The 27,992-nt window shown below is 38.9% G+C and overlaps 1 protein-coding gene across 3 annotated transcripts in view; it reads right to left on the bottom strand.

Moving 5' to 3' along the window:
* The window catches only part of ARHGAP29 (Rho GTPase activating protein 29), a 101,422-nt gene that overhangs the window by 17,643 nt on the left and 55,787 nt on the right, over positions 1-27,992 (bottom strand). For 2 of the 3 annotated variants that reach the window (XM_082227719.1, XM_082227718.1), the window contains exons 3-9: positions 12,761-12,904; positions 5,217-5,313; positions 4,135-4,207; positions 1,498-1,564; positions 889-1,026; positions 560-624; positions 35-145 (exon numbers count right to left, since the gene is read on the bottom strand). In XM_082227719.1, coding sequence (XP_082083845.1) covers positions 35-145; positions 560-624; positions 889-1,026; positions 1,498-1,564; positions 4,135-4,207; positions 5,217-5,313; positions 12,761-12,904 — 695 coding nt within the window. Of the gene's footprint in view, positions 1-34; positions 146-559; positions 625-888; positions 1,027-1,497; positions 1,565-4,134; positions 4,208-5,216; positions 5,314-7,944; positions 8,218-12,760; positions 12,905-27,992 lie in introns of those variants that run through there. The other variant, XM_082227720.1, reaches the window with a different exon arrangement.

The raw sequence follows: 27,992 nt of genomic DNA on the forward strand, positions 1-27,992 counted from the left end.
ATGTAAAAATGCTTTTAAATAGAATTGGTTTTACCTGAACAAATTTATTAGTTTGGAGAGCTGATGCCGTTTGTTGCCAGAGCTGACTGTTCTCTACATCATTTTGGAATGCATTTATGAATATTGATTGGAATGGCATGTAATCCTGTAAGCCAAAACATGTAAATTAGTAGAGCATTCTTCTAGGTCAAATTCTCCCACTGATTTAAGTGGAAAAAGTGCTTTAGACAGATCCGTGACAAAATTAAGTTGGTATATTACATCAATACCCTTATGTAAACCTTCATTCTATTAAGACAAAATGTTCAGTTAAAAAAACCTAGTTCCAGAGTTGCACCTGTAACAATGCATAAAGTATTGTAAAACAAAAGAAAAAAGTTTGCTTAATTTTTCTTACTTTCAAGTAGCAAAAAAATAAGCCAAAAGAATATTCATCAGAATTTAAATAGAAAAAAAACTACAAATAAAGGAAACAGCAAAGAATAATTCAGTGGAACTTCCATGATCAATAGAAGTGTGTGTGTTATTAACAGTGCATTTTTATTAAGTGAACACTCACCTGAGGGCCAACAATAGCTTTAGTTGTTTCTGCCATTTTTGCCAGGCTTTTAGCACATTCCATTTCTGTAGGGAAGAAAGACCAGTTTCACGTAGTGAGTGAGAGCAGCAAGAACAAGCATAAACTTCTCTGTAGTCTTCATTTAACAGTACACGGACACTATTTTGCTACAAATATTTCAGTCACAGGAAACAGGCAACAGTTCCATTCATTTCAGTGAACAGCTACTAATTTAGAAATCACATTACTGACAGTCTGTAGCACAATCCTGACAACAGATTTAATTCCATCATGACAAAGCTCATTAGGTGCCAGAAAGAACCACTCACCCAAGTTAAGCTTTTTCTCTACCCATGCAACTATATCCTTCGTGTATTTTGACCATGCCTTAGCATAGGACAGGGCTGATTCAATTCCATTATCGTTCCTTAGGAGAACGCTATCAATCTCTTCAGCTCTAAGATGCCCTGAAAATAAAATGTCAAATGCAAAAAAGTGAATTTTAGACATGACCACACAGCAACAGCACAGCTTGTATCAGCCAACTGTGGAGACTAAAGCAGCTCTGATCTTGAGATTCTCTTTAAATGCTAGTTGACACTAAATTGAACTGACAGGGCTTTTAGAACAAATTAAAGGGTCACAGAATTAAATCTTAACAAATCATATGGCCAACATAAAACTTTCTTCTGTAATGAACTAAACAGGAAAAAAATGTATAAATAGGTGACGTTCATGCTACAACTTCCAATAACACAGAGTTTTTGTGATTTCAATGGGGCTAACTTCAGTTCTAAACTCACTTCTGTTAAATACCAATAGTTTCCCCCATAGTAAAAAAAGAAAAGAAAGGGTATTTTAAAATTTGATTATTTCTACATTATTTCTACATGTCTAAAAACATAACAGAGACCACAAACACTGTATGTAATGCTTACCTGTCCCTTGTACGTCATCCTTTTCGTGCAGTGATCCCCCGGAATCCACAGAAAGATTTTCAAAAGACTAGCATTCAATAAAATGCAACCTGTTAGCATCAGCTAAGCAAACAGACGATTAAACACTCAACATATACTAACTATGTGGCGTTTTTCAATACTGACATAGCAAGAGAACGGAGTAGAATGCACTCCTGCCCAGTACGGTAACTCCATTCCCTTTTAAATCTACAATGGTTGAAAAAGGCAAGACAATTTAGGTACGGTAGTATAGAAAGTCTTTCAATGTGTCAAACATTTTCAAACAGCCTTTTAAAGCTTTGATGGAGCTGGTTACTTAACAAAATTAAGTTAACTATTCCCCCTGAAAAAAATGGCTAATTTATGAATGAACTTGATGCATCGTCAAAGCATGACACCAGGTGTGTTTTAAACTTTGCACAATATTCCTGAAAACATATTTTCAATTCAATAGCACAGTACCCTGTCCGTGCAAAGTGGATGGAAAGGAAGCATTGTTGCCATTTTTCTCCATCAGAAAGGAAAATGCCCAAATGTCCATTATGGTGTAAAAGCGAACAGAACCTCCCCCACATCCAAAAATAAAAAATAAATAAAATTGGAAAGGAAAATACAAAATTGGACAAAAACGGTTGTAAACCGCCCATAGGTAACCTTACCAACATGCACTATCATTTAAAATTAGACTTTCTAGCTAGTCAACCTCATATGAATCTGGACAATGATGACAGGCAAAGTCTATCAGGCATAAGAAAAAGCTTTTAAAATGTTCAGAATATAGGCGGGCACTGGGAATGGTGTTAACAGTGTCATTGTCACAAATATTCAACACGTGTTTGTTGCACATGTACAAACACATTTTACAAAGCATCCCAAGAGCAATAAATATAGGTACAAGTAAAAGTATTCTATTTTCCCAGGAAAAAACGTACTACAATTTCTATGCTTGCACAACAGATGCCAATTTTGGCAAAATGGTATGTGGACTGGGTGCAACGAATGAAGCATGAACATGCATCAGTGGAAACAAAATCCGGTTTACATGCAATGTGCCAATTGCTTGCAAGTTAAGCATATTAGAAATGCTTAACTTCAATTACACACCCCTTTCAGTCAATCAAGGAAGCTCTCAATGTGACAGAAGGTAAAAAGATTAGCTTCTCCTCTACCAACACACTGGAAAACTGGCTGGCGACAGGTGACATTTTCAGAGAGCTGAAGGTGATAGGATGGAAGCATTGCTGCACACTGTATTTTTAGCCCAATCTCTTTGGGGTGCTTCAAAAAGAGCCAACATAAAATTGCAAAATTTGTTTGATGAAAGATTGCAGTGGGACAAAAAAAGATTGCAGTGGGACAAAAAAAATGAATGAGAGGCAATGCCTCCAATATTACCATCAACTCTTAAAAAGTAGCCTACTAGGAACATGATAAAGGAAAAAGATGGCTGCCTCATAAGCACACAAAGGTAGCCATCAAGGGCGGACTTCAGTAATCTTTCATAATATGGTGCCCTGTGCAAGGCCAAAAATTGGAACCCCCCAAATGGATCTTCTCAATTTTGCACTCTCTCGGCTTAGCACCCTATGTGGCAGAACTGCCTGCACCACCCTATTAATGCTAGTTTAGTAAGATTTCGTGCCAATGACAGAGACCACATTGCTTATACCATTCCTCTAATGTTCCTTGGGACTTCCAGTTTTGTTTTGTCTCTCCCCCCCCCCCCACTCCCATCAGTAGGCTTTCAAGTGATATCAATAGGACAATGCAATAAATGAGCAACATTTTAAATTAGGCCTAGTAAATTAGTTAACTCTGGTAACTAATGCAAGTGGTAAAACACAGGTGTGATATGCTTTAGCTACCTGGCCACCCAGCAGTTGGATAGCCATACTTTGTACCAGTCAAAGCTTCAGAACTATCGTTAAAGGCAGCCCCACATAGAGTGCATTATAATAGTCTAGCCTGGATGTCACTAGTGTGCATGGATAACTAAAATAAGATCCATTCTCTCCAGACAGGGTCTCAGCTAGCGAGCCAAGCAAAGCTGGTAAAAAGCACTCCTGGCCACTGCTATCACCTGAGCACCCCCCGTTAGCATCATCCATGTTCACTACCAAACTGCCAGCTCTTCAGGGAGTACACAACCCCACTTAGGACTAGTTACATATCTCTATCTGGAGGAATCTGTTTCCCCAACCACAATATCTTCATCTTACCTGGATTAAGCATTGACTTAATTTACCAAGCAGCTGAAGCACAAACAGGGCTTGAAAGTTACTTTTTCATCTAATACAATTTGACACAGCAATTAATTTGCAGCTTCCTACTTCAGGTCTGCTTGGCCCAAGCACCTTAACTACTTTTGTGTAAACACAGTAAAGAACCTCCAAAGAGAAGCTACTATAAATTAGGCCTTATATATATTTACATCTAGGAACTGCTTATTAGTTCTTAGAAAACATCAGTTTTAGTTGTGCATTAGCGTATTTCTACAACAACAAAACCATTTTAAACTGACCCTGCTGGATAGTCAAAAAAAATAATGCTCTCTTCTATAATATTACTAAAGGCAAAATGTATTTTAACAACTTAAAAAAAAAATATTCACCCTACCTGACTTTGTCGAGATACGGGAAGACCCAATGTTGAGCTATTATCCACATCTCCCATAAGGAAGTCTGAAACTCTGCCATGAGAACCAGAAGAAAATTCACTCATGCTTTGCCCTGCTATACAAGAACAAAATGTCTACCTAATACTCAGAACAGACAACCACATGGGAATGTTCAGTGTTTATTTAAGGCGTCCTCCGCCTGTAAAAGGTAAGTAAAAAATAGAAACAAAACCTAGATGTGGAACTATTTTACTACAAATTATTTTGAACACTGGTAGTTCAAGATTTGGTTCACTGAAATTAGGATCAACCAAACTGAGAAGGCAAGAGTATATTTTCCCAGCCATTGGGTAGACATGGAAAGCATTCAGCTGTCATGTTAAACTATGGCTCAGTGAGATATGAGCGAGCCTGGCTACCTCCCAGGCTCATATGCTTCCCCTCTCCTCTTGCTGGGCAGCTGGGAGGAGTCTGGAAGCATCTGCTTTATGACACTGTCTAGCGCCATCAGAACCCAGAACTGTGATTAACTATGGTTGAATAAACCAGGTTCAGAGGTCACAGTTTGAAATTGGTCTGCTTGAAAGTAATCCAAGTAAACCTCTTCCAAGTAAACCTCTTGTACAAGAGGAGGGCAGGAGAAGCACACAAGTGTGTGGGGGAGACTATGCTCTTCAATATCTTGCATTAGCATGTTTCTACAACAACAACAAATTCATTTTAAATCATTGTTCAGTAAGATGTCTAAACACAACCATAGTTTCTTAATTTCCCCTTAAGGTACCTTTGCAATTACTGGAGCAAATAGGCAGAGCTACTGTGGGAAATGATTATGAAGAAGCAGTCACAAGAAAGGAATGGAGCAGAACACAATGAAATTAAGTTTCTCAGCTAGAGTACTTTACAAATACCCATTCTTTCTCATATTGTAAGAGCAGCATCTACGTAGTATTGGCAGGGGGACAAGTAAAGTATAGACCAACAAACAGACAAAAGTGTCACAGAGTTCAGCAGAGTTCAAAGAAGGTGAGACTAAGGTGCTTCAGGAAACAAACTGAACAGTTAATTATTTTTTACTCACATGTTGCCAAATGTGAATGCCAGTGTGTCAATAGAAGAGAATATCTCACTTAGGACTTCTCGCTTGTTTTCTTCATTAACTTCCTTGAAGTTTACAGCTAAGGAAGAAAACAAAGAAGAGTACATTAATCAGATTGTACTTTCACAGGCCATGAAACTGCTTCCAAGTCAAACCACAGGGTATATATAACCTGTTGAAGTAATAATTATGGGGAACATAGAACATCTATAAATTTGACAGTAGCATCTAGGTACCCAAATATTCATTAAATGCAGTATACTGATATTATAAATTCTATCTCAGTATCTCTGAAGCCTGCTTTCTACAATTTTAAACTACATTTACCTACCATGAGACCCTCTTCAGGAATGCTGTGTTAAAATGACTATATGTGAAAACTGACAATGTAAAACAATGTTAAGTTACGAAAGCTGCTTAAGGACCTGAGAATTCTCTATATCTCATAATAAGAAGGGAAGTGCAACAAGTTCCCTTAGCAAAAGACTTAGATGTGGTAACTGTTTTTCAGAGATAGGAAAACAAAATATAATCTACATAAAGGAATAATACCCCATAATAGATCAGACTAGTTAGGGCTACACTAGACAAGATTATGGAAATCTTTTTCTTTGCAGGAATTACAGAGTAGGATGGGAAGAATGGCTCATCTGGATTGGTACTGCATCGCAGAGGGAGCAGGATCAATCCTTTCCCCTTGTGCTATTTACCCAATAGAAATCATACAACCTCTCTCCTAGGCATAAATGGATCTATTTCTATTCATCCTATTCCTCTATTCCTTCTATTCCTTCTTTCCTATGCACTTAATCAATTCTTGCAGGTTTTTAATGCATTGAATGCATTTAAACTGTACAGTGGTGCCCCGCAAGACGAATGCCTCGCAGGACGAAAAACTCGTTAGACGAAAGGGTTTTTCGGTTTTGCGTTGCTTCGCTAGACGAATTTCCCAATTTCCCTATGGGCTTGCTTCGCAAGACGAAAACGTCTTGCGCTTTTTTTTTAAAGCCGCTTGAAGAGGTGCAGTTGTGACGGACCGTGCTTCGCAAGACGAAAAACATCGCAAGACTAGAGATGCAGTCCCATCATCTCATCTAGCTTAGCCCTGAGATTCATTACTATTAAAATGTTGATACCTAGGCACTCCTCAAAACAGTTTCCATTTTTCACAGATAGCTGCTTGAAAAACAGTTTCTTCAAACTTTCGAATCCTCTGAAGCAGGGGCAGGCTTGTGCCATCTGCTTTATTTGCAAAACAGGGGGGGGGCTGGGGGTGAGCAGCATACACTTAGAATTAAGGAACAGGGTTGCTCTAAGCACATGCTCTGCTCAGGAATTTGATTTCAATACCATAACAGAGTTCACAATCCTTTTACACAAGAGTTCGCTCCTGATTCTCCCCCACCAATATTTCTTCATTTCAGAAACCTAATTTAGAAGGGAGAATGTTATTTTTATGCTAGTGCTAAATGGGAATTGGAATCCTTACTGATCTATCTCAAACCATTGATTGATCTACCAGCAGATCTCCATGTACTTTCTCCCACTTCTGCTTTGCCGAACCTCTTACCGATCACAGTAAAATGAACCAATTGGAATTAAATCCTAATCTTCAGTTCAATTTTTAAAATGAAGTATAGAAGAAAAATCATTGGATGTATAATTAGAAGTTAGAAATAGTAAACTTACTAGAAAGAAATTTATTTGGAACAAGATCCTGTAGCTTACATCATGAATTGTGCAAAAAAACTAAAGTTTCCTGCCAGGTGTGTAAACACAAAAAGATAACAAATATACTAAGCCAGATATTCCATTAGACTTCCTCTGTGAAAGGAAGTGTTTTTCCAGTAAAATGATACAAATTAACTCTCTAGTAATTATACAATACTATGATAAGCTAATGAGCTACTTAGACTACATGGATTTTAACAGTTAGACAGACAGATATTCTAGGTGTGGTGGAAGAGGTTTCATCATACATTCTAAGTCCTGAAAACAATGCCTCGGCATTCATTGAATATGCGCCCAAATCACTTCCGCTAAAGTTTAGAATGTATGTTTGTATTCATCATAAGCATTTTAACAAATGAGTCTTGAACTAAGCAGTCCTCTTTTGCACTGATCATTATTTTCAGTTAAGAAAAATGTAAAACTTTCAAAATGCCAGGTATCATCAACTACTTTCAGTTTTGTTAAAATCACATGCTTCCCGTGTATAATATTCAAGCAATAAGCCTTCTCCTTTAGAAAAACGTATATATAACTGCACATTAAAATACTCCTAACACAAATATAAATCAAGATTTACATTTATATTAGGCATTTGGAGAAAAATTCTGTCAGGAAATTAATTTCCAAACTTCAGACAAATGGTTAACTATGGAAATTAGAAGGCCAGGAAAGAAAGAAAGAAAATGCAAAGTATAATATACAATGCAAGTTGTTTAACTATTTTTCTCTAAATATATGTTGCCAGAAGAAACGCACACTTTCCTGTTCTGGAAGCAATTCTTCATTGCTCCATTTACGACACAAATCATTTTTGGAAGTCAGTAGCAGTGAATTCAGTAACTTAGTTCCATTATGTTTATTTAGGATTGCAGCCCTATTTTCATAATCCGAAATTCCAAACAAGACAAAGATTGCACATTTATGTTTTCTATAAACAGGCAAACAGACAAATGTAAGATATAAAGTGCAAGATTCCTACCTTCTTCCTGAAACACTTCCCTCCAAAGATTCCTATAGCCTTCCTTTCGGCCATTACTGGCACAATGATATTACTTAACATCAGCTTTGAACAGAGTCTTTCCCCAGGACATCCTGGCTGCACACAATAGCACGGACAACAATGAGTAGTAGTACTGTTTCTATGTCTGGAAATGGCAACTATCTTTGCCTCTACATTTTCAAGTGAGCACACAACTTTACAGAAATGGGAAGGATTAATGTAAACATACGCCACCAACCACCATTTAAAGAAAACAAAACCACTATTCAAGGACTTATATAACAACCTGGCATATCAATCTAAAGGGATACTTGTCATCTATGTAATAAATTTTCTAACTGTATATTTTTCTAAATATTCACTGATTTAAATGTATGCGCTGTAGAATACTACCAGATTGCCCTTTTTTTCCCGGGCAAAGATTACTGCACTTTGCAATTGTTATTTAACAAGTGTTTGTTAGTAAAGCAAATTCACATTTCTTTAGCTGACATGTTTGAAGTTTCTTAAAAGCTTCAAAATTTTGGAATCCAAGATGTTAAAAGTCTTTACATTTCCCCTATTTACATATGATTGGGGGTTGTTGTTTTTTAAAAAGTAACAGGATGTTCGAAGAAAAAACAGATACAAGTGGAGAGTGATGAAAGGGTGTGGCAGGGCAGTGGAATTGCTAATTTTGGAACAAACCACAAGCTTCATATCATGTCTCCAAGGCCTCGTACAAGACTTTTCACTTAAGTTTTGCCTTGTGATTTTAAGCTTTGGACCTCATGCCAGTCTCTTGAAAAATTTATCTCCTCATGGTATTGCAAAATAAATGCTCTCGGGAATTGCAATTTAGTTAACAATCACTATTGTAACTCTCCCAGGCCTCTCTGTTTTAACACAGTAACCACAACACTCACTTAGGTAACCAAATGAAAGTACAAACACACTTACAGGAGATGTATCAGTTTTTTATAGTTACATTATGCTTATTATTTTACGAGAACAATTTATAAATGCAAATGACATTTCAAAAGTGTTAATGCTGGGCCCCAACAAAAGATAAATTTTATATGGATAATTTAAGTAGTAACAATAGGAGTTTTATCACACGTAGCTAACACAAAGGAAGTCTACCTTGTATGCTTGAAGGCAGACCCTGACTTCAGTGTGACTAATTTTAAAACTCCTTTAGGAATATAGATCCAGAATGTAGACTGTATCCTTCAACAAATCTGCTACAAATGAACAAAACTGGTTGATTATGTGTAACTTTGTGTTTTTATATTGTAAAGAGCTCTATGATCCTCAGATGAAGGGTGGTATAAAAAATTAATAAATAACAACAACCGTTATGGCTCTTCATCTGTTCAGCTGAACAACAAAGGATGCTGCCTTATACTGAATCAGACCATTGGTCAACCTAACTAGGGTTGCCATTTTTTGAAGAGCAAAAAGGAGGAGACATTTGCTGACTTCTACTTTTAACTATGGATCTCTAAGACAACTCTCATTTTAAATACCCCTACTATATGTAGGCTATAGAAGCTGTGATATACTGCTAGTAGCAATGTTTTTAACTCTAAATAGCCCACCAGAGTAGAGAAGCAGGCACCGCAACTACAAATACCCATGTGACCATAACACTGGACTACAGCCGCCGCTCTTCACTGCCCAGGGGAAGAGGACACGGGCACACTGCAGAGTGCTCCCATTCCATTCATGAAAAACGGCAGAGTGGGAGCATGACACGTGGGGCTTTTAAAATTGTTTTTATTTTTTAAAATCAGATTACTATAAACAAAAATAAAAAACAACAACCCCTCCAAAAACCTGGACATTTTGCCAAATTTTAAAAATTCGCCCAGACAGAAATTTTAAACCTGAAAAAGAGGACGCGTCCTGGAAAAACAGGACATGCAGCCACCCTAACTAGCTCAATACTGTCCACACTGACTGGCAGCAGCTCTCTGTGGTTTCAAACAAGGGATGTCTCCAGACTTACCTGGAGATACCAGGGATTGAACATGGACCTTTCAACATGCAAAGCAGGTGCTCTACCAGCTGACCCTTCTATGGTTATCTTCCTAAACAGAGTAGCACCTGAACTTTCTAGAGCTAGGCAAAAGTTTTGGCAGAAAGTCCACCCCAACCCTCATAATAAAGGCTTAAAGATATGTAACTCCTGCCTTCCTACTCTGTTGCTCAGTACCTACACAACGAAACACAAGCTTGAGAGCTGGTCAAATGACATCTGCAGCAGGAAAGGAGGGCAGATTATGTCACTGTACAGATGAACTGTTATTTTTAAATTCTCTGTGCAGGACTATTGCATATATTGAGGGACGTGGGTGGCGCTGTGGGTTCAACCACAGAGCCTAAGACTTGCCGATCAGAAGGTTGGCGGTTCGAATCCCCGCGACGGGGTGAGCTCCCGTTGCTCGGTCCCTGCTCCTGCCAACCTAACAGTTTGAAAGCACCTCAAAGTGCAAGTAGATAAATAGGTACCACTCTGGCGGAAAGGTAAACGGTGTTTCCGTGCACCGCTCTGGTTCGCTAGAAGCGGCTTAGTCATGCTGGCCACATGACCCAGAAGCTATACGCCGGCTCCCTCGGCCAATAAAGCGAGATGAGTGCTGCAACCCCAGAGTCGGCCACGACTGGACCCAATGGTCAGGGGTCGCTTTACCTTTATCTATTGCATATATTTAAATTCCCCCCTAAGTTTGTATCCCTTCCCCCCAAAAAAAGTACTTTCTTGACTTCAAAATGTATGGAAATTCTACTTATGTTAAGTCAGTGGCAGATGATGTCATCTCTTCTCTCCACCTTCTTCCTCTCCACCTGATACAGCTGGAGGAAGGGGAGATTGCTCTTGCCAGTGGTCTTCAACTGAACTTGAAGAAAGCTCCCTCCTCCCTCAGTCTATCATTCCATTTCAACTTCCATTCCTATTTTTCTCCTCCTGTTGGGCTTCCTCCAATGACATGATTTTGGCACAGTGCTGTATGTGGGTCCAAAGACCACAGACTGACCACTGCTGATCTACACAAATCCTGTGTTGTTTCGTAGTTCTGATGGCATGATGGAGACCCAATACTGATGGAGCTCCCTGGATATTCTGAAGCAGGCATGCTATTTTGGCTGCAGTGATAGTAGCCTTTAGACCAGGAGCTAAGAGCCAGTGGCCCATGGGGTAGATGCAGCCCATGAGGGCTCCCCATATGGCCCATAGCATTCCCTTGCTCCCAAGCAATTTGGCTTGAAAAAAGCCAACAGAACCCAACAACAGAACCTTTCCCAGCTGCAATCTTCATTTTAAAAAATCCCCCACTGACAACTGGATTTGAATAATGTGTTTAAAAAGTGAAATGTAATTGCTATGGGAGGGGAAGCAACATATTGCATGCATGCACATGGATGTGCATTGCAGGGGATTGGACAGGATGACCCTTGGGGTCCTTTTCAACTGTGATTCTATGTGCTCCATGTATATATGATGACATATGTACTCTGTCAACTCTGCCCTGTCTACATAGGTTCTACCACTTTTGTTTTGACCCTTCCCACTGTTGGCATGTGCCCCTAGCTCGAAGGTTAGCCATTAGAAAATGTGGCTTTGAAACTGTAAGGTTCCCTACTCTTAGTCTAGGGTTGGGTTGGGTCTCCAGCTGTTTTTGGACAACAATTCCTATCCTCCCTGACCACTGGCCCTGCTAACTAGGCATGTTCGGAGTTGTAGTCCAACAACAGCTGGAGATCCAAGTTTGGGAAACCCTGATCTAGACCCAAGAAAAGGAAAGAGCTGTCTCAATTTCTCCAGGACCAGCTAAAGGGGAAAACAAAGCCTGAGTATCTTGCAGAGGCTAGGTTGAACATGCTTATTAAATGGCACTCTTGAGAACTGGCTGATGATCAGCAAAGCTCCTGAGAGTTGCTATTTGTTAATAATAGTAGTCTCACAGTTTCACAACAGTTTCACAACATAGTTGTTCTTACACTTGTGGTTTCTCTTTCCCGTCTTGAACCCAAAGTTATGCAACAACTGTTCCTCCAAATAAGCTGATAAACCCTGTACATCTAGCTTCAATCCTACACAACAATATACATACAAGTTACCAGCATATCACATATTTCAAATACAGGTGGCGACCATTCCACACAGGCATTCTGTTCCCAGCTACTGTTTGCGTCAGCGGAGTGTTACCCACCCCATTACACCCTGCCCTGCCCCCATTCTGCCCTCTTCTGAGTACAAAATAACCCACGTGTTAGCAATCATGCGCCAACTGGACGCGTCTTCAATGGTCGCTACCTGTACAGACATAAATCTCACTGCCTTAAATGAAAACATGCAACACAAATAGACTAGTACTTTTAATTTATAGCAGTAAATGACATTTTTCTCACTAGGCAATTTGAGTGTATTGGTCTGAGTAAAAACTTGGATAAGCTGAAACATTAAACAAACAAAGATCCCTCCAGAATCGCTGTGAACAAGCTAAGTCCCGCAGTTCTGCTGTAGTACAGAGCTGTTTAAAACAGTGTTAATCTAACTTTGTAAGCCTACAAAGTTTGCAGTCTAGCATGCACCTGCTGTGTGCTAGCAAGAGAGGAATAGCTCTGTTCCTCATTTAGCAGTCCCCCACATGTCTGAGGGATTGGTTTGGGATTTTCCTCCTCTGGCAAATTATATGGTTGAGTGGCTCTGGAAGTAAATACAGGAGAAGTGCTAACAGCAACATCTGTATTACATCACAAGGCAACTTTACTTACTATATCAAGTTGCAAAAGTTCTCCTTTTCCTTACCTTTCACTTTTGCGATGACTGTTCCTGCAGCACTTAGAATATCAACTGAATTAAGACATTGGTGCTTGCTAATGATTGCCTTTAGCACACGCAGGAGTTCGCCCAAACGTTCATGAACAACATGATGCAGACAATCTTGTTTTTCTGAAAAGGAAAGAAAAAAATATTTAACTATAAAAATCTACATGAAGCACTGCAAATATGTTTTACCTCTGATATCATGAAAGTTTAGTCATGTGGACCAGATCTATTTTGCCTTCATAAACTAATTCCTGCTTAAAATGTATAAGAACAAGTGTTGCATTTCAAACAGAGCGTAAAGAATCATTTGGGGTACAATTCTACAGTTCTTTGGGAAGGCAGTGCAGGAGTCATTGGAGATATCAGATGTATTATTTAATAAAAACTTTTCTATCATTTTTTAAAATCCCAAAGCAGCATTCAACAGTAAAAGAATGCAACAAAGAAAAAAAAATGCATAAAACAATAGAAGACCATCATTACAGTACTATAGTCACTAAAAACTGGCATCAATGGCGAGGGAAAGCGTTGAGCGAAGAGGAAAAATAAGCAATGGACATAGATCATTGTTGTTGCCTGCCTTACTACAGAGGGAAATTCATTCCACAGCACATGTGCAACCACAGATAAAGGCCCATATCCATGTTGCCTCACAATGGAACTCTGCAGGTTGCAACACAACAGGGTCTCCTTCAGCCATAGTAGTGATATAATGGGTCTATGGGGTGGCGAGATGCTCTTTCAGGTAATCTTATATTGCGTTATTTGGGGCCTTATATGTTAATAAAATAACCTTTAAGCCAGCTTGCAGCTCTTTCAACACATGTGTTATACGTGCTGGGAAAGGCCCCTCACTCAGCAACCAAGCCACTTCATTCTGGGTCAGCTGCAACTTCCAAACCAGCCTTAAGGGTAGCCACACAAACTGGCACAGTCTTGAGGTTACTAATGTATTGGTTCTAGTTGGCTAAGCTAATCCTATCCAGAAACAGGCACCACTGGTGTACTAGTTGAAGGTTGTGATGAGCAGTCCTCACCACTGAGGACACTTGGGCCTTCCAGTGAAAGCAATGGAACCAGAAGCATGTACTTGTGGGTTTGGCACTATTCCAGCATAAAACTTTGCATCTTCCCTGGAAATGCTTTCTTTCCCCTCAAAACACAGGGCTTATGTTTCAAAGTTTCTCCTTCAAAAACAGTAATTTTGATAGTTGCAACCCACACCACTTACATACATCAAATGATTTTAAGACTGAACTGTGAAGTAGCCAGAGTTGGCTTCTGATGAAAAGCTGGCAAAAGAAATTAGCCAGTAAACAGTTACACAGATACAATGGTACTATTTAACAAATTAAAAATCAAACCTCAAGTATGAATGAATGGGTCAGGAAGAGAGAAAGAGAAAATGCAACTTCAGTTCTGATCAATCATGCTTGGGGTCATTTAAAGAGGTAGCAGTATTTTATTAATTGCTTAAGCTGTTAGCCAGAACGTCTCACTACACAAAGACACCAAAAAAGTAAAATCAAAGGTGTAACACTCTCTCTCTCTATATATATTTATATATTCAAGAGAATATACTCAACAATAGGGTTCTTGTACAGCAGTTATGTAGAAGTAGGGATTTTGGAAGGCACAGATAGTCATGTTGCCCTACTAAAGGGGACTTAAAAAGCAGTACCAGCCAAAGTGTTAACATTAAAAAGAGCTTGAATGCTTTACTGAATTATGTTTAATTGTTTTATATGGATTTCCTAACTTTAAATTGTTTTCAGCAGTTTCTGTACATCACACAGAGAACAAGAGTTACTCAGTGTCTGCTAAATGGAAAAAATAATGTTGAAAACTGCCTATTCAGATACAAGCTTTTGTAAACAGATGCTGGCAAGGTCCACCGGGCTAAGGCCCAAAAATGAGCTTCTTGAGCTCATTTTGCTCACCTCAAAGGAAATGCAAGTATCAGAAGCTCAGTAATTCTCTGCAGTTCTGATTAAAACCAGAGCAAGAACCCTGGCTAAACCCTGCTTTGGACAACTACTTCAACCCAACCCCTGCAAGTACCCTAAAGAGTATCCTGCTTATGTTTGGAGGAAGGGAGAATTCCCAGTCAAGCAGAGTTCCTCAAACCAGCCCCCTATAGAAATTGCAAGTTGGGAGGATGCTGTTGCACTCAGGTCCTGGTTTTGAGCTTCCCATAGGCATCTGGTTTGTCCACTATGAGAAGAGGATATTGGACTAAATGGGCCATTGGTTTAATACTGCAGAATCTTATTATGTTCTTGAAACACCTATTGCAATGCCTTTCGGGCTGCTTTCAAAGGATGCCACAGGTCAAACTGAGGGGGCAGGCAAAAACTGACATACTGAATTTAGGTAAGATAGTGTATCTCTATTGTTTGGCCTATTGAGTTCTTTGGAAGGGATGCCCTTGGCAAACCTGTTTTGGGGGTACCCCATATCCAACAGGAGAACCTCTTTCCCCAAAGGTCACCTCCATGGAGGGTAGACATTTGACCCAACTCCCAGTTTTCCTAAAGTTCAGCCACTCATAATTCCATAGTTGCTTTGCCTCCATTTCTCATTGGAAAGAGGCCTAGAACTAGTATCAAAGCATGAATCTCTGGATAATAAGCAACTATTGCAACCGTATATTGCAAAATAGTTGCAATAAGCAACTATTTTAATGTTAAAAGACAACTGAAGGCGGCCCTGTTTAGGGAAGTTTTTAATGTTTGATGCTGTATTGTTTTTAATATTCAGTGGCTGGGAAAATCCAGCCAGATGGGTGGGGTATTATTATTATTAAATTATTTTTATTATTTTTATTACTATTCTTATTTGTTTGCTCTGCTTTCACCTGTCATTTCACTCATCAAGAATTGTGATATTGTCCCACTGTCTTTGGTCAGTGGTAGGGCTTCTCCTAGGCCATGGGTCTCTGCAGGTGCAACCATACCGACTCCTGCCATGTCTTGACATGGGATAAGAAATATAATTATGTATATTCAGGAACTTACTGTTTTAGAATCAGACTGTTTTATTGTTATTTGCTTATAATACTATGCATTGAAGAACAGTGTAAATTTATATGTAATAACTAGTATGGAAAAAAACTAGACCTGCACTACAACCAACAACTTCAACCTGTTCAGCCAGACAAAATTAAACACAGCAAGATAAAATATCTTCCTGAATAAAACAAATTATGGGCATAGCTAAAACAAATGGGAATTTGAGGAAATATCTGCAATACAGAAATTCTAGTTTTGAATTCCAATTTGCTTTGCCACCATAACCCTTTCTTTTATTCACAAGTCTAGATTTAGCAAGGCAAAATGATGGCCTTCCTGAATGAAACTTCAACAGAAAAATCACAAGCAAAAAAGACAAAACTACTTTATTAGAGTAAGCCAGGGTGATGAAAATTCCAACTCTGAATAAATTTCTGCATATTCAGGTCCTAGAACAACAATTCAGCCTTCCAGTGTTTGAAGCTGAAACATTAAGATATAAAACATTTCCCATAAATACTGCCTTTATGGAAATATTATCATGGAGAAAACAATAAATGCTTTACCACACAAGTAGTGTACTAGAAAGGCTTTGACCTTTCAGTTAAAATATCATGAAAATTTAGTAAGGTTTTACACATCAGATAGCAAGAATCAAATGTCAGTTGGTAATCTTAAAAACCTGTTGAGATGCTGCAATTATTTTCCAGTTTCAGACACAGAAGCCCCAAGTTGGCATTAAACACACAATTTACCTGCTTTCCAATTGGAATACCTTTGTCTAACAAATATTAACTTACAATAATGGCCTCACAGTTAATAGATTCCACCCATCCAAACACAAAATAAAGTTCCATAATCAAGCTTGTCAGCTTCAACACAACTTCCTCCCAAGTCAGTTTCAATTACATTACATGCAGTTGAGAAAAGCACTGTTGTATAAGCCAGGTCTTCTTTTGCTAGACACTGTTTATGAGACTCAAACAATCCAAAAATGATGTCAAAAGGGTGTGAGTCCAAGACCCCCTGTAAATAAGTTCTTTAAAAATATTTTTACCAAACTAATAATGAATAATAAAAATGATTCAAATATAATGTAGAATCGTTGCTGGAAAAGCCTTTGAGAAGGTAGACTTGAGAACTGCAGTTCTCACCATACCCACTTTTACACTTTTGCCTCACCTAATTTTGCACTTCAGCGCGCACAGACACACACACACACGCACACACCCACCCCAGGGTTGACCATGGGTCAATGTGTCCCCTGACCTGAAAACAAATGGCCACTGCTTTTGCATCTCTGACTTTTCTCATTTCTAGTGGCTAAATAAGAGCTCTACTCTCAGTATGATCTTACCAGGCTTGGGTGCAATAACACATTTCGGGTGTCAGAAATCATGTTCTCATTAACGTAATCTAAAAATAAATAGGGTTTTTGATCCCCAGCCCAAAACTACTGGTTCACATTGAATTGATTTTTAACTGTAAACCCAAAATCTCTCTCCCTGTCATATTGTGCGAATAGCAGGTATGCATAAGCAAGATTATAGAGTTATCTCCTCTAAACCAGTGGTGGATGTGTGGGTGAAATTGAACTCAAAGCCACTTACTTCACAGCCACGTCTGTTACTTTCAGATCTACCATACTTTTCTGTGTGTAAGATGAGGTTTTTTATGATAATATACTTTTTAAAATTGGGACTCGTCTTATACAAGGATAGTGCAGAGTGGGGACGGGGGATTGGTTTGTGCCACGAGCAGTAGATTGTCAGTGGTGATAGGGTGGCTGATTGGAGGCTGCGGCAAGTGTCTCTGTCGATTGGTTGCTGTAGCGGAGATTGGGCAGACGATTGGCGACTTCTGTGCCATGTTCGTTTAGCAGCGTTGGTCAGGCGGGGGTGAGCAATCTCCCCCCAGAGGGACGGAGATAGGGGGGAGTCTTATACACGGGGGTAGGGGTTATACAGGGGAAAATATGGTATGTCCTGGTTCAGAGAACCTTTCTTACTCTCTGCACCTGATCAGTCAGCCATGCTGCATTGCAACCTATTTTCAAATTTAAGAGCACATTGACAAACTTGTATCACAGGGAGCCAGGTATAGGAAGAGATAGGTATAGGTATAGATGAAAATCTCTACCATAAATGCACATCCTCTCTGAACGTTTGAGATTTTTAATGTAAACCTTCAACTTTTAATTCTAATTTGGTTATTACAAAGTTGAAATGTTCACTATAGTGCAAGTCACAGCACCTCAATTTTCTCTCCCCCACCCCAACCTAGACATGGGAAAAAAAAATAAAGTTTGACATTATAAATCAATATTTAAAAGGAAGAACAAACGTTGAAACTAGAGCCTTGAAAATATTAATACACGGAAATATAATTTTTCTAATAACTAAAATAGCGCTGGGACAAATAAAGTAATTAGCAGATCCTTTAAAGTACAAAATACATAAAACAATCCAGGTTTGATTCTGCATTTGAAACTCCCCAATGAACATTGCAGACTTAGCAAAAATGATCAAACAATGAATTGTGTTGCTGCTGTCTGACACACAGATCTGCAACTATTGGAAAAAATCCAAGTTTAACTCATCACACAATTTCCCCAAGGGAAAGTACAAACTACACTATACTGAATGTTCTCTAGAAAATTAGGGAACATACACTCACAACAAAATTGACCAGAAAGCCACCTGCATTCTTTTCCTGTACAAATGATACAAATAATGCTATAAATACTTTTAGATTAATGGAGAGTCATGAAAACACTATTAGCTGCACATTACTGAATACTGATGGAACTAAAATGGAAAGGAATCCTAAGCAAGGAAAAGAGTGTTTATTTTATTTCTCAATGGAGGGGGGGGGAAACAAATCTGAAGATGTACGTACATATTTCTGTCTCACATGCATAAAAGCTACACTATGCAGAAAACCATCAATTAATAATGAATTTGTTTTAGAAAGTCTACCTGGATCTGGAAATTGGTGCTTTATTATAACTGGCCTTCTGTATAAAAATCCACAGTTAAAAACATTTAATTATTTTGTAATACCACAATATCAAACTGAATAGGTGACTATTTTGACTAATGTGTTATGTATAAATAGTAGTTGTATCTAGATTTTGGAATAAAAGTGACTGAAAACCCCCAAATAGTTGCTGGCATCAAGATGTTCTATTTGAAAAAATGCTTTGAAATAACTTTGAGAAGTTTCAAACTGGAAGTCTCACATCATGTGTACACGAGGTGGAAGCCATGAGGAATATTAAGTTGAAGTATGTACCTGCACGATTATGTGTACAAAATGCAATGTGTATGAAATGTGCAAATTTCCTTTCAGCAACCCTTTCACCCTTCTCACCATTGTGTCTCAGAGACAATGGAGGAGTGCACCTTTGAGGGTGAAGTAAAACCATTTGAGAGTTACAGCGTCTGCTGTGGCTGCAGAGACTGATATGGGAGAGAGATGTTTTGTTGCAGCGGGGGCAGATGAAGGTGTCCAGTTGTGCTGCTGCAGATGCACCATGGCGTTTATTCTTCCTATGCTCCTCCCAATGGTCATTCCTCCTCTAGTCACTGCTGTGGATACACAATCTGATTGTCTTCAGGCACTGCAGTCATCTGCAAGGGATTCCCACATGGCAGGGTTGATGTTGCTATGTGCCTTCATGTCTCATGTGCAGACATTTTTGTAACAGGCCTGGTCCCTGTAGAGCACATCCCTGGGGATCCTACCATCTTTTATTCTGTTGACATGACCAAGCCAGCCTAGATGTCGCTGAGACAGGAGTGCAAACATACTTGGAATGTCTTGCTGAGCAGTGGCTGAAGAGGTCAAAGGCCTTCATCAGGTCTATGAAGGCAACATACAAGGGACATCTCTACTCTTAGCATTTCTCCTGTTGATGATGCAATGAGAAAATCATGTTGACCTCTGAGCTCTAAAGACACATTGACTTGGGAAAGGACCCTGCCAATGAGTGACTGTAATATGTTGAGATCTACACAAGCAAAGGCTTTCCCCACAGTACTCAACAGGGAGATTCCATGGTAGTCCTTATAGTCATGGAAGTAACATTTGTTCTTTTAGAGGGTCACAATGCTGGAGTCGCACTTGTCTTGTGGCTCCTTGTTCTCAACACTGCAAGAGGTGGCTGTGGAAGTGTATCATGAGGAAGGAACTGAAGCCGGCTTTCAGCACTTCTGTTGGGATTCTGTCCTATCCAGGGGCTTTGGCCAACAGTTGCTGGCATATTGTCTGGCAATCTGCTGGACATCGCTCCTTGCCTCTTTTTGCAGGACACACGCTTGTAGCTCACAAGAGCCTAGTGCTTTGCAGCAATAACAGGCTCAATGTCCTTTAAATGGTGGGCTCAAACCAGCCAGGGATCTGTTGTTCTCTTTTGCAAAAGGAGGACATAGCTGTGTTGTAGGTTGCCTCTTTGGTGTAGTTCTGCCTTGCTTCAAAGGTATTGACTCACTTTGGAGTTTTGCTGTTATAACACAAAATAATCTTGATAATACCAAAATATTGGTCTTTTTGTTGCAAACATTGAAACAATGAAATTTGGGCAATAATTTGGAAACTTATAGTACTAATAGTGTTTGGAGCTTCTATAGAGTCACCTATTTGGTTGCAGTAGCACAGCCACAACTTAGCAGTTTATAGTATAGTTAATGCTTTGCATGTATAAGCAATATCCCAGGTTATATCACTGGGATCTGTAGCTAAGAGACCCCAGGACCAGCTGGGATCAAAACTTGGAGGCACTGCTTTTCTTAATACTGTATTACTTCAGGCTGCATATTTTAATGCTCTCCTACCTGCACAAAATGGGGCGCGGGTGGTGCTGCGGGTTAAACCACAGAGCCTAGGACTTGCCGATCAGAAGGTCGGCGGTTCTAATCCCCGCGATGGGGTGAGCTCCCGTTGCTCGGTCCCTGCTCCTGCCAACCTAGCAGTTCAAAAGCACGTAAAAAGTGCAAGTAGATAAATAGGTACCGCTCTGGTGGGAAGCTAAACGGCATTTCCGTGCACTGCTCTGGTTCACCAGAAGCGGCTTAGTCATGCTGGCCACATGACCCGGAAGCTGTACGCCGGCTCCCTCAGCCAATAAAGCGAGATGAGCACCGCAACCCCAGAGTCGGCCAAGACTGAACCTAATGGTCAGGGGTCCCTTTACCTTTACCTGCACAAAGCAAGTTAGCATAAAATAGAAATAGCTGGGGTTGAACACCTTTCCTTAAAATGCTAAGTTTTGTGTGGATGGGTGAGTGGATATATGTACTTTATATGGAAGGCATTCAAACATGTGTTGCCCTCAGCTGCAAAATAACTATCCAGGAAAAGTTTTACCACCCAATTCTGATAAATGTTTAAATTGACCCTAAGATAGTAAGGTTTGCAAAGGCTCTGATTGAGCTAAAAAGAATGGGTTTTCACAGGGAAAGCCACAGAGCAAAAAAGGGGGCATTTGGAAACAGAATTTTAAAGCACAGACCATGCCTGGAAAGAAGAGAAGAAAGGTAAGTGTGGATAAGCCCTAAGATGATTCCCTCAAGGGCAAAAGATGGGCAATATCACACACGTATGACAGAAGACATGAGGGGCAAGGGCTTTCTAAAGTAATGAAAACTTAAGTCTTCTGTACTAAATACATTCTTCCCTTTAGCTCTAGCATACTATCACGAAGTCAAAAGCTGCCTTGTAATAACATTACCAGATCAAAACATCCTAAGTCTCGAACAATAAGTGCCCTATTGTCAGGAAGAAAACTTCAGGAAGCTCTAATCCTTTTATTTACTTGAACTTTCAGTTACTGGAACATATTTTACTTGAGTATTGAGTGGATCATTTTGGAAATAGCCTACCTTTCCACATGAATTAAATATATCTAACAATCAATTGCATAACAAATGATAGGAAGCTGACAAGTATTATATGAAATGAGAATCACTTCCAACACATTTAATTGCATTAACAAGTGGAAGATTTGTTTGTATAAATAAGGTTAACAAACTTTTAATAGACATTTTCAAATTTTTATTTGCAGCCAACACACAAGTGAGCTTATTTCACAAGGCAAAACACAAAGCTGTATACACCTACCAAAAATTTATTCAGAAGCCTGAGCAGTTTTAAGTTTGGGTAACCTGGAGTTACTCAATTGCCCAGTTATTAGTAGACATCAGGGAGTTCTGTACAAGATTATAATCAGCCAATGAAGTTCAGCCTAAGTGCAAGAAAGTCTACTGATCATGAAAATGTTTAATGTTTATTTGTCCAGCAAATGGTCCAAAGGCACACTACAAAACTATCCCAATTATAACAAGTACAAATTATATTAAAATCATAAAGTAAAACTACAGAATCCATCAATAATAAAACTAGCAAAACAGCAGTACAGATAACTGCAATGCAATAAGAGGGAAAATATCCACTCAATCAAAGACCAATGCATTGATGGATCAGATAAAAGAACCATTTAGTCCAGCAATATGCTTCTACAGCAGCCAGATAGATGCCTCTAAATATTCACAGGCATTGTAACTGCCTTTTCCACACAGCTGGTGCTCAAAAGCTGCTTCTGAACATTTATGAATTATTTCTTTACTCAATTTATATATGGTTTAACTACAAACATTTAAAAGGGATGCAGATAGATTGGAAAATAAGATTTTTAAACAGTTAAAACATTAAAACCAGACTGTAATCGAAATTCCTATTGAATTTTTTTTTAAAGTATTGGTAGGGACTGGAAATTCAACTGAACTCAATCAGAAGGGAGTTCCACAAAACTGGGCCACAATGCTGAACACAGAGATTCTCATGAGTACAATGTTTCTGAGCCCCGGGAGACCACTAATAGTGTCTCCCTTGAAGTTTGGCTGGTACAACACGTGACCTGAGGGAACCCTTCACAACATTTGGCATTCCCCAGGCCCCAGCAACACTTGTCAGGCCTAGTTATCCTTCCAATCTCGGTGCCTCACTTTCCTGGCTTTGAAAAGTCAGCATGCGGACAGGGTGTCAAATTTTGGCCTCTCCGCCCCTGGTGTGCAGCACAAGACAGTGTCAAAGTACACTTAACAGTCCACTTGGTATGAAAATTTGGACCAGCCTGTTCTTCGACCTTAGTGATTGGGCAGGGATGTAAGGGTTTAGGCCAGGTTTCCTCAAACTTGGCCCTCCAGATGTTTTTGGCCTGCAACTCCCATGATCCCTAGCTAGTGGTCAGGAATGATGGGAATTGTAGTCTCAAAACATCTGGAGGGCCGAGTTTGAGGAAGCCTGGTTTAGACAGTCCTTGAGGTATCCTGGACCCAAGTTGTTAGGGTCTTGTAAATTAATGCAAGAACTCTGAATCTGGCCCAGAAGTGTATGGGCAGCCTGTGCAACCTTTTGAGAACCAAAGTTATGTGTTGTCAATGCATAGAGGAGATGATTAACATGTAACACTGATTTCTGCAAAATAAGATCCCATTATATTATCTTGACTTACATATCAAAAGAAGACCTTATAAAAAAGCAACCTGTAACTGACCAATTATCTCTGGGAATATTTTTTTTTAATGCAATACAATTTATTTCTTACATATAAATTCCACCTTTCTTCCTACATGGAACCCAAGGTGGCATAAATGTGATCCTAGGAAGGTCTGCCATTCCATCTCTTAAAATGTACCTGAAGCTGTTCAGACCTGTCATTCTTACTTCTCTCACTGAGTGAAAAACTCATTACAATTTTTATGTGGGGCAGCTACAGGCCAACAGGTTTATAAACACCACAGCACTTCTATACTGCAGATTTGTAGCTGTGAGTTTAGGAACTTATTGTTGCAAGCATCTTCCGAATATGGAAATTTGCAATGATTTGAGTACACTGGATCAACAGGTGTCTCCTTTTCTCACAGTGTGGAATTCAGTCTTGAGTACCATGCGACCATTACTTCAACCAAAATGTAACAGCAATATTTAAGGGTTTTTAAGATACAGCAAGAGATAACCTTCTACAGTTAAATGTGCTGTCAACTATGGTTTATCCTTGAAAAATGCCTTATTCTTAGTTTTCCTCAAGCAATTCAGTATTTCAGTAAGGCAGCTTGTCAAACACCAGCAAGCCAGTTCTTCCACATTCACATTTAAATTTACGGAGCAACTCTCCACTGGGGAGGAAGCACTGCCACAATGCTGCTTTTCATCAATCTATTTCAAAATGTTCTATGCCTCATTCCTTTAACTTCTTGAATTTTATATGCCTTAATATTCCAGTCTCATCCAACCCAGATGCATTTAGGCAAGCTAAGCAATATAATATCCGATTTAGCAACTTCTCTCTAAAATTAGGCTTTTAAAAATGAGTGCTATTACCAAGGAGTGATTTCTGGAATTTTGTTTACCTGATGTGGAGTGTTCAGAAATTCTAATGCAAAAGAAACAGAAAGCCATTTTGAAGCTTCATTAGGGAACAAAGCTTATTTAAGTAGCTATCTATGTTCAAACTGTAAGCAGTTTGCATTTCCTCACAGTTCTCTTCACTCACATTTTTATAGTATTATCGGCATCACACAACGGTAGTCAGTCATCAACTGTCATATAGTATAACACCGCTGCATTTTATATATATTTTTTTAGCCAACAACTTATAATACAATTCAGACAGTTATGCATACAGCATTTCCAAGATTTCAGAGTCCTGTTTTTCTCTCCCTAAGGAAGCACATGAAGCACAGCAATCCATCAGGGTGAATGAGAGGTCTGTACATGTCTTCAGTATCTTCATCCAATCCTCTCTCTCTCACCTTGATATAAGTTATTGATCCACCAGACCATGCAGCAAGCAGAGAAGGGCTGTATGGGGACACAGAAGTTTACAGATCTCCCTCCCACTGACCCCAATAGCCCCAAGTGCTGTATATTCATGCATGTAGGGTGTCCTCTGTGGGCAGGCTTGTACTCTTACTATTTTTGAACAGCTTATTTAGACTTTGAACTGCTACTTGCTTTCAAGTAAAAAAAAAAAAAAGCTCTACTGAATAGGTTAAGGTTTTCAAGTATTAACCTGTTTTATCAAAAGGCTGCCAAAATCCAGAAACACTAGTTGGTCTCATGGCCAACATTAAACTTCAGAGTCACAAAAATCTGACTCCCAGTGCCAGATTTAGATAGGTGGTGCTCTTTTTAAAAGTAAATACAAAGCTCCATTGCTTTCAAAATGGTACAGCTAACCACATGTTCACTTTTCACCCACAGAACTTATTGCCAGAAATTCGGGTCTTCAGCTAGATTGAATCCTTTAAAAAATTGAGAATGGGATCTAAAGAACAGTAGATGCCAGCAGAAAAAACTTCTTGCTGGAGAGGAGGTTGTTGATTTTCCTCCCCAAACACAGCCCTTTGTGCCACATTGGGAAGCCATCTGGAGTAAATTCAGTCTTCAGAAATACCTTTTTAAGGGCTCCCATGGGAAAGGCAGGACATTGTATATACACTCCTGAATTGTAATCTGGATCATGGCCAAAGTTATTTTGTGTGTGTGTGTGTGTGTGTACACACACACACACACACACCCTCAACAAAAACATACCGCATTTTTTGCTCTATAAGACTCACTTTTTCCCTCCTAAAAAGGAAGGGGAAATGTGTGTGCGTCTTATGGAGTGAATGCAGGCTGCACAGCTATCCCAGAAACCAGAACAGCAAGAGGTATTGCTGCTTTCACTGTGCAGCGATCCCTCTTGCTGTTCTGGCTTCTGAGATTCAGAATTTTTTTTTCTTGTTTTCCTCTTCCAAAAATTAGGTGCGTCTTGTGGTCTGGTGCATCTTATAGAGCGAAAAATACGGTATGTATATGCCCAACAACATTACTACATAAATTGTTACTGAGGAGCTATAATTGTTATTAATTTTTTTTTAAAAAAAAACTACTTTCAAACTCAACATAATATTCAAAAATTAAATACAAGGTAAAGTAGAAAAAGAATCAAGTCACAACACACATACACACACGTGTGTGTCAAAATTAATGTTTGAAATTAATATTTGATTTTTTTAGCATTCTAACCTGTCATTTGTCCTGTACTTTCCCATTTTCTAAGCAATTGAATAAATGAAAAGGCTATTCTCTCCCAGTCTACCTAAGCAAAGACCACACAAAGCAAGGATTATGGGATTACAGAGTGTTAATAAAGAGGTGGACTTTGCTTTGTCAACCTTAAGTAGTATCTTACTACAGAGGTAGCCCAAGATATTTTGCTGCCTGCAGCAGAAAATATAACGCTGATAAGAACAAACCAAATAAATGAAAATTTGAGGCCACTTGTGAATATGTCAACATTTGCTACCTGAGAGGGTTGCCTTAACCTGCCTAAAAGGCTTTTTCTATTTACTACTTTGCAGCAAAAACTTTCAGGGTCTATGCATAATGCTTTATTTTTAACAACACTTCTGACTTTTTATATGCAGCAAATGGTCCAAAGGCATAATAACTATGGTATCTGAAGTTTCATTAAGAAGTTTCAAACTAATTGACCTATTACTATTTTCATATTCAAAGCATGATTGGATTGGCTGACAATTGGATAACAATCCCATTTCAGGTAAAACAATGCTGTGTTCTTGACCTGCTCTGTACATTTTGTGGCTTTATAAACCAGAGCTTCACACATTGGTGCACAACCACTTTGAACTTTCTTTCACACAAGTGGGAAAACATGGCTTAAAGGTGGCCTCCAGATCTCAGCTTGTCTGGAATTAATTAATTATAATCTACAATTTTCACAAAACAAGAAACAATGGTGAACTGTGCCTTCCTGGTTTGTTTCTCTTTTTTGAAGCAGCAGCCTCGGGCTAGTCACCCACATTTGTAACATGTAGTTTGCTCCAAAGATATCACTAAGCAAATCACATTGTGAGGTATCTATCTTATCTATCTCTCACCTTTTTCTCCAGACTGGAACTCAAGGCAGCTTACAGATAAAACAAACAGCTAAAAACATTTTAAAAAATCATTTAAAACTAATTAAACACTAATAAAATTAAATATATATAAAAAGATCTACTGAAATACAGATAATAGCAACTATAATAAAATCACAGCACCAGCCCTTTCCTTGGAAATATATAGTTCCTAAAAGCCTTCAGAAATAAGAAAATCCTTCACCTGCCAGCGGAAGGACAAGTAGGGAAGAGCTTCTTGAGACTTCAAGCAGCAAAATTCTAAAATAGCACTATTCTAACTTGATGGCTGTATGCTAACTTGAAGTATCTCAACTTTGAGGACTCAAATTTAAGGCTGTCTTAAAAAATGTATATCCCACCAAATCCCAAGAACTTGTAAGAGTCTTTATTTTACAATTTTAATTGTAAAAACATAACACTGCTCCTGTTTGATAGTATACCAGTTTCCCCAAATTGTAACAATCTTTCCAGCAGCAAGATAACACACAGTATGCTTTTAAGTAAGCTAAGTGTTAGACCAAGTGGCGAGAGGCATCTCCAAATGCTATGTAAAGAACCATCAGATTTTATTGAAAGGCAAGAGTTGAGGTCCATTTCTTTCCCGAACTTTACACGCACAAAGCACCGTTTTAAAAAAACCTGTGGAGTACTGCAAGACAAGTTTTTCTCTAGGCTTATCAGACAGCACTCCTGCAATATCTAAAAACAAAGCTGTGGCAGGGTGCCAGTTCTGTGGGAAATACTCACTTGATTGGTCCTGACCAGGTGGCTACAGGCTTTACAGATGCACCATGGGATAAACCCACAGGAAAGTACCTCCTTTAGCACTTTACTTAATTTTAAAAAATGAATCCTCTTCATAACAGCTTTCCATCTGCAAAGAGTTTCCCAGATTCATTGTAATATTTAACAGCTAAATAACATCCAAAACGGAGGTTCTAATGTAAAGAACCTCCTGGATGAAACTGTCTAAATGAAAAACATTCAGGTGGACTTTCAGTAATATTACAGCATATGGCTGAAAACCACCATTTAATTCTTTACTCATTTATTTAGAAACTGCTTTCAGTAACACACACCTAGGCTGGTGTAAAGTTAACACAATATTATATGATAATATTTCTCATATAAAACATGAACAGGTGCAACTACAGGTTACTAAAACAACATTTAGCTGCTGTATTTGGTATAATTAATCTTCCTGAACAAAATGCAGATTTACATTGTGAT

Source organism: Podarcis vaucheri, assembly GCF_965113315.1.
Source record: "Podarcis vaucheri genome assembly, chromosome: 6".
In the NCBI taxonomy this organism is placed as follows: Eukaryota; Metazoa; Chordata; class Lepidosauria; order Squamata; family Lacertidae; genus Podarcis; species Podarcis vaucheri.